The sequence below is a fragment of the Gallus gallus genome, chromosome 5, assembly GCF_016699485.2.
Source record: "Gallus gallus isolate bGalGal1 chromosome 5, bGalGal1.mat.broiler.GRCg7b, whole genome shotgun sequence".
Lineage (NCBI taxonomy): Eukaryota > Metazoa > Chordata > Aves > Galliformes > Phasianidae > Gallus > Gallus gallus.
Window position 1 is genome coordinate 5,522,042 of NC_052536.1, and position 11,901 is coordinate 5,533,942.

Here is an 11,901-nt window from a genome sequence, read left to right on the forward strand (position 1 = left end):
CGCAAGGATTAGCCATATTGCTTACATCACGAACCCTTACCAACAAGGTCATTAACAAGCAACAGGTAATTCTTCCAAGGCATGAATTCAGGCTACAATGTACCAACTAAAAAATTCAGTAACTCCAATGCAAAGCCTCTGCTTGTACACTCTTGAGCAAACTTAATTGTAATTGAAGGAAAAAGCAATTCTTTCTTTATTACGCTGAATAGTGGGCAGTTTTCAGAATCCCAAGCTTGCTTCTGTCACAGGGGTGGTGGCACTGGTATGATTAATATCCTCTAGGACAGCACTGGCAACCTTGTTTCTTCTATTGCATATTGCTGGGGTATTAATTTGGCGTTACACTCATGGCATAGTTACGCTTCTTTGCTTACTTTGCTGTTGCTTGTCTCAAAAAGCAAAGTATCCTATTTTTGTCCTTTCCAAACCAATGGAGGGAGTACAGCAGGACCCATAAGCTGAACACATGGGATGGCCAGACCGCGCAGACTGAGAAACAGCAAGGAGAGGAGCTTTAACATTTAAGTGAGCTGCTGCTTTGTGCTGACTCGTTCGTCTGTCAAGAGAGCAAGCTGAGAACGCACTTTGACTTCTCCAGTTTGTTTCCCCGAGTTCTCTCGGTGAACTTTTTGCCTCAAAGCAGGAAAAAGGGACACGGCTGATTTTCAGAGGGACGCGCTCACTGGGCCTACGTTCAGCGGCAACCACAGACCGCTTCCCAAGTGTAAAAGCAACGACAAACTTCGATGACTCCGCTGAAGCCGTCAGACAGGCGCAGGCGTGCAAGCGGCCGGGGAGAAACCCGAGTGGAGCAGAGCCACCCCCGCGGCCCCGGCCCCGGGCAGGGCCGGCAAGGGGACGGCTCACTGCCGGACCGCCCCGAGCCCCGCCGCTCCGTCCGCACCGCCCTGCAGACGTGGCGCCGCCGGGCCGGGCCGCGCTGGCGGGCGGCCGCTGCCCAATCGCAAGCGGCGGAACGGCGGGGGAGGAGCGGGGCCGGGCGCGGTGAGCGGCGGCGGGCCGCGGCGCGGTGCTAGCGGCGGGACGGGGAGCGCGAGGCGGCCGCGGGGTATGGGCGGCGGGGCGGGGCGATGCCCGGCGGCGCTGCTGCTGTTGGCGCTGCCGCTGCTGGCGCTGCCGGGCGGGCTGGGCAAACCGACGGCGTGGCAGGAGCGGGCGCGGCCCGGCACCGCGCAGCAGCACGAGGACGCGCCGAGCTTCCAGTACGACCACGAGGCCTTCCTGGGCAAGGAGGAGGCGCGGAGCTTCGACCAGCTCAGCCCGGAGGAGAGCCAGGAGCGGCTGGGGTGAGCGGCCCGGGCGGCGGAAGCGGGCAGGGGTGGGGCTGTCCGCCCCGGGCCCGGGAGCGGCGGGGAGGGCTCGCGGGGGCTGCGGGCGCTCCCGGCCCCCACTGCTCAGCTGCGCGAAGAAGGGAACGGCTGTCTTACTTTTGTGTCCGTTCTCTCCCCTGTCCTGCAGGGCACTCTGGCTTAGCTTTGCCATTCCCGTGAATCAAGCTGAAACCATTTCTTCTCTCGCCTTCATCTCAATCCTCTCTATTTCCCAGGCCGCTGTTAAACCAGCTCCCCACAGTTTCTCCACTCGTGACAACTTTGCTCAGCCTTGCTGTTACTTCCATGCAACAGTTGCCTTAATGTACTGCTTCTCTGTCCTTTACATCTGCAAGAAGGCACGTTGCCAATTAGAACAGAGCTTCACAGTAGTTACAGAAAGATCTTTTTAATCAAGAACCCGAGAGTAGTTGAAAATGTCTGCCCGTTATTGCTAGGATGAGCTGTGCCCTTCCGCAGGGAGCAGTGCTGAACCACGGCGTGTCTGTCTGATGCCACCATAGTGGTGCTGTTAGCTCAGAATGACCTCCTGCTCCTTGTGCAGGCTGTCCCGGCTGTTGACCTGTATCTCAGTAAGCAGAGCCACGAAGCACTTAGCACAAATGACCGATTTAATCCAGATTGTTTGAAAAGTGAGCAGAAGAAATCATCTCAGCATACATGTTCGTGACTTCAAGGACGTGGGTCGCTTAAATTAGGTCTTCATTCATTCTTGCACCAGCGTAGATTTTTCAGCTGGAGGTGTGAACCACGTGCAAACAGTGAGCTTTCACAAAACTCACCCCAGCCTAGCATCCATCTGCTGGAAAGCCACAGAAGGGCTCCACAAAACCGAATGCTTTTGGCCCTGTGGACTCTGCTAAGCATCAGATACATGCGTGTGTTGTAGTTGTTTTCCTATGCCAAGTCCCTCGTAGCCTCTCCTTGGGGCCTGTGCACACATCCCCCAAAGTCAGTAGGCACAATCTACAAGCCATCTGAGAGAGTTTGTTCAGTAACTTTGAGAGTGTGGGTTCCATTTTGATTATTTGTAGCAATGGTGAATAATGAATAGAGAAATGGTAAGATAGTCTTCGGAATACAAGGAAGCTTCAGCCAGTAGGACAGCTGAAATAGTGTCCTGAATAGGACATAATGTCCTGGATAGGTCCTGAATAGAACATAATGTCCTGAATAGGACATCTTGGGCATTACATTTTAATGGAAAATCAGAAGCAGATAAAGATACTGAAGTTGGACTGACATCCAGTTTGTTTTTCTGCCCACTCTTAATGGATACCACTGTCTTTTTGCAGGAAGATTGTGGATAGGATAGATGAAAACAAAGATGGCTATCTCACAACGGAGGAACTGAAAAACTGGATTAAACGGGTACAGAAACGCTACATCTATGAAAATGTGGCTAAGGTTTGGAAGGACTATGATACAAACAAGGACAATAAAATCACCTGGGAAGAGTATAAACAAGCTACCTACGGTTATTATCTAGGTGAGACGTCATCAGGTTGTATGCTCAGTGACAGCTGAGGTTATGAGGCACGATCTCATGCCATGTAGCCAAGCTGACTTTGGTGTCACAGGCAGGACTTTGGGAAATTGCCTAAAGTTTTATAGATGCTCGGAGGTTGAAAGCACTTCTTGTGTCTTTATTGCAGCCATTTCCATGTGGGTCACCACTACACAGAATGTTTTGTAGGGGGCTTTATTGAGTGTACTAACAAAGCTGAATTAAAGTCTCCTAACTCCAGTTGGAAGTGTATTATTTTTTAACATTAAAAATGGTGCTTACAGTCAAAAGCATAATTAAGTGATGTTTGTTAATTGAATCTCACTTAAATTTGTGAGAGTTTAAATGGTAAAAATTTTGGCTGGGTATGGGCTATAGCAAAGATATAGATATACATATATAGAGAGAGATATAGATGTAACAATGCTGACAGAACAGCAACTAGATATTAATTGACCGTGAGTACATTTATACTGGAAATGAGAAGATGGTGTCTTAATGCCATATATGCAGTTTCTGGAGCAATAGTAAGCAATAATAAGTAGAAAGTTTGACTGCGTTTTCAAACCAAGGAGTTGTGTAGATCATACTGATTCCTAAAAGGAATAAGACTTCTGCAAATGAAATCTACTCCAAACACTTCTAAGCAAAACTTATGAAAGTAGATTAAAGAAATTCATTTACCAAGTATAATATATGAAACTGCAAAAGCAGGCTGGATGTGGCTCTGGGCAGCCTGGTCTGGTGGTGGCAACCCTGCCCCTGGCAGGGGGGTTGAAACTAGATGATCACTGTGGTCCTTTTCAACCCAGGACATTCTGTGATTCTATGAAAAGCCTGGATTCCAACAGGAGACTTATTTGGCCATTAACATGAACTATTAAGTCACCTTAAAAATCAGAGTTTGACCCTACAGTTCCCTAGGAAAGAGAAATTCCGGTTTAACACAGCAGCTGTTCTAGCAATAAGCGTTTGTATTTCTAGACTCAGAGTATATACCAGTACATTAGGAGACTTTGTTGCTCCCTGTGAAATGCACTATCGTGTAATTTTGTGATTGTCTTGATTAACTGGCAGAGAATCCAGAAGAATTCCAGGATGCAACAGATAGGCACAGCTTTAAAAAAATGCTGCCCAGAGATGAGAGGCGATTCAAAACTGCAGACCTGGATGGAGACTCAGCTGCCACTCGTGAGGAATTCACCGCTTTCCTTCACCCGGAGGAATTTGAGCACATGAAAGACATCGTTGTCTTGGTAAGCAGTGCAAAACCAGTGACACTGTTTTTACTTTTGCATCTCAGGTGAACTTTGAAAAGTTTCTCCGGCCTTCCCTGGCAGGGCTGGGAAATAGGCACACAGATACACACTTAATGGCCAACTGGGGAACAGAAAGGGATACGTAATTCTTGAAATTCACTTGACTTGGAGCTCTCAGTACAAGGAAGACAAAACAAGAGCACTTACACTGCTCTTAAATGGAAACAGTTTTGGTATGGATGTGTACTAAAATTAAGGGAAAGGTATACTGACATGATGCTGTCAAACACAACGTGATCGATACTGACTTGTAATTGCACTTGGCTTAAAACATAAGCATGGTGCCCAGGTCAGGGCTCAAGTGCAAAACGACCAAGGAGGGGAATAGCCAGAATTCTGTTTTCTCTTGATAACTTCAATGCAAAACTATTTTCCAGGAAACGTTAGAAGACATAGACAAAAATGAGGATGGCTTTGTGGATCAGGATGAGTACATAGGTAAGTCTTGAAGTTTGTTTCTTACAGAATGTCCATTTGTCCAATTCTCTCAAGGCTGCAACAGCTTCAACAAACCAAAGAGAAATGTTTCTGTGCTTCAAAGTCACCTATTTTCTACTAAGCATTCTTCTAGATTATCTAGGAGGTAAACACGCATACTTTTCTAAAGATTTTTTGCAGCAATGTCTTTGTTTCTTCTAGAAATACAAGATGATGCATTAAGAGTGAACTGTATTAGAAATAGAAGTGAGATTTGGGTTCTCAAAAAATTGTGAAGTATGTGAAAAATAACTGCATTAGTTAAGTGACAGAGAACAGAATTGGAAACGTTAACAGCAGATCAGTCACAGTTAATTGACACAAACTTCAGTCACTCTGTGCAGTTAGCTGCTGTCTTGTGCTTAGACATATGAAAACAAAATGGACTAGAGATCAGCTGTACATAATACATTTTACCCTTTTGAATAATCTTGCTGATTCCAAATGCTAACCTTTCCCTCTTCACTCACTTTGATGGGTTTTAAATCAAGAAAGTAGTACCAGGAAAGCTATAAAGATCACTTCTCATATAATCAGGAACAGTATACACATGTTAATTAATGGCAGGGGGTTTCTTTTCCTTGTAAATTATATTTAGCCTCAGAATGTGAGTGCTATTCATTTATGACTGAAATAACAGAGCAGCATAATTTCCATAGTAATTTCAGTTCATTCAGTGACATTACCTACATATAATTATAAGGTAATTGTCAACATTTGTTACCATTGCAAATGCTGTTTTTTCTATCTTCCAGAATAGAAAGCATAGAATGTTCTAGTCACAATCACCCCACATTGGCAAGGATGATAAAAATCAAATTGACAGGACGTCAGATGCTTCAAACAAACAATATAATTTGCTCTTTAAAAGTGCAAAAAAAAGATAGTGAACGTGTTGTCTGAAGTTTTCTTTATGAGTTGAGGAAAATTGCTTAAAATATTCCTACATCCCTTTTTCAGATATAATTACATTTTGGTTTTGATCACGCTGGGGTTAAAAACAGTCAAATCTCTTCTTTGGTTAGGAACAATAAGAAAAGCCCACAAAGTTCAGTCTCTGGATCAGGTATTTGATGGGGAAATCTGCTGAAGGTTGCAGAGCAATTCCTCCCTCCTCCTTGCTTCCTTCTTGCCTCCTATTTTGACTTTCACAGAATTTGTTTTAGATTTTATAGAAGCAGCAAAGCAGAATATCTCTAGTCACGTTAAGCACGGAGAACTAAATTCTCACTGTGTGTGAGCAGGTACTGAGTATTTCAGGGGTATTTTGAACAGTTTTGCCAATAGAGAGGCCTCAGCCTAGTGTATATGCTTCCACTGTGGAGTAAGGGGAGACTATTCTTACTTTTCAGATGAGCATTTACACCTATACATGCCAGTGAGCCTATGACCCTAAGACTAACCCTGTGGGATGCCCTTTTCCATAGCGTATCCTTGAAAACCAAATGCACAAGTTATAGTAGTACTATCTACAGAGCAAGCTTTTGTAGAAAAATGAAAGGCTTGAGAAATAAGCACCCCAAATGAGCAGGAGCCAACTGATTGGCTACAGAGACCAGAAGGATAAAGTGAACGCACTTATGCTTCCTGAAGGATTTTTGCAAGTACTTGTGATTTGGAAGGCCTATGTTGTGAAAGAACAGATGTAAATCGGTACTTGCTCTTAATAGTCACTGGTACTCTCCAAACCCTATTTATATAGATAGCAGCTGCCACTGTGGCATTTTCCTACCACGATGCATAGCAACAACATGTAATGGAATATTGGTGGGAAGGTTCAACCTCTACTGCCATACCACCAACGTCTGCCTCTGATGCCATGAGCCAACGTAATAAAACAGGAGGCATTACTTCCAGAGCAGCCCTGGTAAAATATATAGTAAACATTTTAATTTTTAATGTTTTCCTCAAAGAAGAAACAAGAAGAACAAAGACAAAAAATGAGTGGGATATTTTACCTTGTTTTTGAGTTGGATATGCCTACCTTAACCACTCTGCTGGCTGGAGTCTGATTTTATCCACGAGGGACAAGATAAAATTGCTAAGTCCCTTTCTCACATGACTGAGCCCAGTCCTGAAATCTGTGATTGCTATTTAGCAAAATAGCAGTCCTTAAAGAAGTTTTTTTTCCACTCAAATTTGGGGGCAGAAGACCTTTGGACAGGTGGTTTCTTTTAACTGTGCACTGCTAGTGATACGTACTGAAGAACAGAGTCACCAGTAGTGAAGAAACAGACTTGAAAGAAGATATGCACAGCTACAGTATATCCCACATTTCATATTCTGTACAAAAGATGCTGTGCAAAGAGTGAAATGTTTTAGTTTTCCTGAGGAACACTGCAAATATCTCTAGCTGGTGCATAATTTTCAAATCAAGTATGACTGGAGTGAGACTTTGATTTCCTTTCCAGCTGATATGTTTGCAAACGAAGAGGGTGGACCAGAGCCTGACTGGGTAACTACAGAGCGTGAGCAGTTTTCAGATTTCCGTGACCTCAACAAGGATGGAAAGATGGACAAGGAGGAGATTCAGCACTGGATTCTCCCACAAGACTACGATCATGCGCTAGCTGAAGCCAGGCATTTAGTCTATGAATCAGATGTCGATAAGGTATGTGCAGTCTTAGTGTCTTTTTGGAAAAAGTAACGTTAAGGGCTGAGGGTTTTTTTTTGTTTGGTTGTTATTGGGTTGTTTTTTCTAAACATAGTGTCAGTTAGCAAGAAGTGATTCCTACTAACTATTGTTATTAGTATGCTTTGGTTACAGTTTAGAGGCTAGACATGATACTGTCTGAATCATAGAATGGCCTGGGTTGAAAAGGACCACAATGATCATCGAGTTTCAACCCCTCTGCTATGTGCAGGGTTGCCAACCACTAGACCAGGTTAGACCAGGCTGCATGTATTTTTTATATATAGATATAGATATATTCTATATAGAATGTATTAGTGCAAATTTCAATTGGTAAGGTGAGAATCACAAGTGGATGAAATGTGGTTTATTAGCACTAGGAATTGTATTGGCTTTCATTAGGTGAGATAAGAAACTCTTTATCTTCTTAAACCTGCAAGTTTTACCACAATAGAAGTTTTGTTTTTTTTCTTCTAAGAGTTGTTGTGGATTTTGTATGTTGATTTAGACTGCAAGAAGAAAAAAACAAAGTAGATACACTACCTAAGAGGTGTCAAAAAGCTCCAGTTTCTGTAATCAGACACACATCCACTTCATTTAACGTGAGACTAATAGTTGTGTGGATCCCAAATGGTGATCATCTGAGGTGTAATGCCAGCAAAGTTGGAGCCTGAAAAACCCAAACACTCTTACACTGAAAAGCTTGAATTTCTAACATAAGCAATTGTCTTGAACCGAACACAAAAAGGATTTTTATTGTTAGGAAGTCAAAAACAAACCACATGCAAAACCACTTACCAGGTAACTCAGACTGTTCAGTAGTGAGCTAATTACAAGGTAGTTTCAATTAGCAGTTTTCTTTTCTTTCCACCAGGATCAAAAACTAACAAAGGAGGAGGTTTTAGACAACTGGAATATGTTTGTTGGAAGTCAAGCTACTAATTACGGGGAAGACCTCACAAGAAACCACGATGAACTATGATATAAGTACACAAGCAGCATGCCACAGGCCTTTTCTCCATTTTACTGAATCTACCACGTCCATCCCCTTTTTGGAGAGGATGGACAAGGGACACTCAAAACTGAATGACCTGCATATATTTTTAACATGGCAGTTTATTACCTCAGAAACTACATAAAAATAGTTTTTTTTTTTTTAAATTTTCTTCACAAGGTTAAATACTACATCTAATTATACAGTTTTATTTTTGGGAAAAAAATGGTATTGTTTCTTAGTAGGTTAGATCTGGGAAAGGCACTTAAAACGTAACTCCAAGGATCTTCAATAAAAATACGTTTTCTTCAAGTGCCCATTTTTATCATGGTAAAATGCAGCTACGATTAGAAAGAAACCTACTTTTTCAGTAGTCTGAGTTGTTTAGTCATTGTTTCTAATAGTGTTTGAAATCATAGAACGACTTAGGTTGGAAGGGACCTTGAAGATCATGTAGCTCTTAACTCCCTGCTGTGGGCTGATCGCCACCCACCAGATCAGGGATCAGGCATCCAGAACTTCTCTGTTCTTGCAGTTTCACCCCCCTATACAGAGGTTTGACAAGAACCACAACCTATTTGTCCGCACTGCGTTTTTCTCTCCACGTTGGGCTGAAGGAGGTACCCAGCAGACCCACGGGTCGTGGCCTTACAAGTGCAATGTGTGCAATTGGCCCTTCTCTCTAACCCCCACTGCAGCGCAGAAGCAGCACGTGTGGCCCAACACCAATGCTGGCATTCCTCAGCAGGGGTTGTGGAGTTCAGACTGACAGCTGCTCCTTCTGAAAACAGAATAGTGTGCATTGTTTGTGGGCTGTTTGTTATGCTGTTTCCTGGAAGGAATTATGCCACATGGAGCATAATTTATCTCACGCTTTTCGCACTTTACCCAAGCCATACTCTTGTTCATACAGTGTGAATGGCAGCAGCTCTATGATGGAGAAGGAATGAGACATATCACCCCTCTGGGCCTTCTGTTTTCTGTACCACATACAGGGACAGATTCATGTGGCTAAAGTTCTAGTTTGTATGTATGTATGTATAAATATGTGTTACTGAAGCAACTACATGGATACAGCTTTCCTTCCAAAGAAAGGAGCAAGCTTTCCACACAGGTGCTTTCTTTTTTTACTGTATAATGTGAGCAGTAACATGTATATTTTTATATACCTAACTCAGATAAGTTTGGTTGGTTTTAAATGTACTATTTTTAAAACAAGCACAATAAAACCATAACTTTTTGATACTATGAAGGTGCAATAACACTAATACAGACTAGCATAGAGAGATGATGTGAAGCCTCTTATGCCAATAGTTCAGCCTGAAGCACTGGCTCATAGGCACACCCTGCAGCACTAGCTGGTCATCTACAAACAGCAGCTGGATGTATGGCACCAACTTTTTCTTCTTTTTCTTCATTAAAAAAGCTAGAAATAAGTCAAGTGTATATTTTTACTACTGCTAGAATCTGTTCTGAATGCTAAAGTCACCAGGTTAAATACTTTCAGTTGAAGATAGTTCTGTATTACGCACTCTGGCAGAGATTACTTGCCTTTGCTAGCATAATTATTAAGCTTTTCGTGTGCACCTACAGCATTGCCAGCAAGGTGTCCTAAAAGTCCCTACCTCTTCTGCTAACATAGAGTAGGACAGATGTCATAAGACATAAACGGTTTATGCTCTCCCTGTAGTTCCATGGCAAAGTAATGCCTAAATGCAGTGTTATTTGAGAAGCAATAAAATTGTATCTTGGCACACATAAAAAATCACCTGTTTTGTTTGTTATTTGGATTTGGGAAGGTTTGCTGTATTGAATAGTCCTAACAATCTTGATAACTTCTGTTTTCCAGCAGCCCTCTCATACTAAGGTTTGAGATTTTTATGTGTTAGTACAGAACTGCTGTGCTCTCTCTGCGCCTGGATCATCTTCCTCTGTTTCAGGAAATGATACCTTAGAAGACCTCAGGAAAAAAAGCTTATTTCCTGCTACTGAAACTGCAGCTCAGACTAGATAGGAAGCCAAGAGCTTTCACTGGACCCCAAGGGAAGGTTGTTTGGTAACTCTTGTTGAAATTCAGTGGGAGTTGGGTGCTGAGACACTAAGCATCGTTGCCTACAGCTAAACATGACACTTCCAAATCCACTGCGTTCTGTCCCAACAAAAAAAAAACTGCATCTGAGCTTTGACAAGCAATCACGTTTTCTTCCACATTACTCAATGAATTTGGAATAAAATTAGCATCAAATGAGAAAGAGATCATGTTCCTTTATTTGTTCTCAATTTCTATTAATGCTTGGAATATATTGGGTATTTTCCAGTATAAAACTATACTTATGAAAATAATAGTACTGGAATCAGATGAGTTACTTGTGCAAACCAGACCTGGAAATTGAGGCCAAATGTATTTTATAGGGCTTTTTTTTTTTTGTATGTTTGTTTTTTTACAAAAAGAATGGTACTCAGAATATGCCCAGCTATGAATAAGACAAACATGCCAGTTAAAGTGAAATTCAAGCCAGTCAAGTTATCAATCATTCTAAGTATAATGGAGTCACATTAAGAGCATTTTTATAAAACAGAATACAAAAACATATTTTAGAGCACATGACTTATCATTGATGTGATTTCATTCTAAAGGCAACCTCCTTTCTGTAGCTCTTCATAGTGTTTCACTTACCAACGCTCAGCAACACGCAGTATATTTTGTGCACTAAATTTTCCTTTCAAGCTCAATGCACTATGGAAGGGTAACTCCAAAAGAGACTAGAGCTTCTGGGTTTAAATTTAACACTATTTAAGGAAAGCAAACCTTTGCTAGGGGATATAACTGTTAACATTGTGATTTTTCAAGCCTAAGGTTTCTAATGGGGTTTGACTGTTCCAGAGATAAGATTTTTTTTCCTAGGTAACATATTTCAAATCATATTATGAGCAAATGTTACAAAATTTTAGTGTAATATGAAATACTGTAATGTCAGATAGCATTATTTATCTGCTTAATATGACTAAACCCATTAATTGCTGGGAGCCATGCTTCATCCCAGCAACATGAAAATTCATTTTGTGCCTATCTTGTCAGTTATTGCCTATTTTCTTAATGAATAGTGACGTAGTGAAATTCTGTCGGGAAATGTGTTTATATATTTCCAACTGCAGGTTCTGTGTGGTAACTCCTATTACAGAGATCCTCCATTACCTAAATGTTTTCATTATGCCTATGCCACAGCATATCAAAGGTGCATTTTTCCTCTTTATGCATCTGGAAAGCCATTATTATTGCACATGCAGTTTTAATTATTAGAACTTATGAAATGAACTAAGTGGCTAATGTTCATTGTTTTATATTTCCATTTAATGATTCAATCAGGTTAAATCTGTCTCCTATTCCAATCAAGGTACTTTACATAACTCCCTGTGGAACGAAGAGTGCAGCTCATCCTTATCCTATTACATTTACACAAGTATCTTAAAATAGTTGCATAATGATTTACTGTCACAATACAGAAGTCAGTCTGGATCCCAGTGAACTTAACAGCAGAACCCCTTGACCTTACGTAGAGGGACAAAGGCCTTGGCCACATAAATGCAAGCATAAGAACAATGGGGTGGATGGTGGG

The 11,901-nt window shown here is 41.9% G+C and overlaps 1 protein-coding gene across 1 annotated transcript; it reads left to right on the forward strand.

Moving 5' to 3' along the window:
• Positions 1–1,005: 1,005 nt before the first annotated feature.
• Positions 1,006–10,049, forward strand: RCN1 (reticulocalbin 1). Its single transcript, XM_426159.8, has 6 exons — positions 1,006–1,310; positions 2,651–2,844; positions 3,940–4,118; positions 4,559–4,619; positions 7,070–7,269; positions 8,165–10,049. Exons 1-6 carry the CDS (start codon positions 1,075–1,077, stop codon positions 8,270–8,272), a joined length of 978 nt encoding a protein of 325 aa, XP_426159.7. The 5' UTR covers positions 1,006–1,074; the 3' UTR covers positions 8,273–10,049.
• Positions 10,050–11,901: the final 1,852 nt, after the last annotated feature.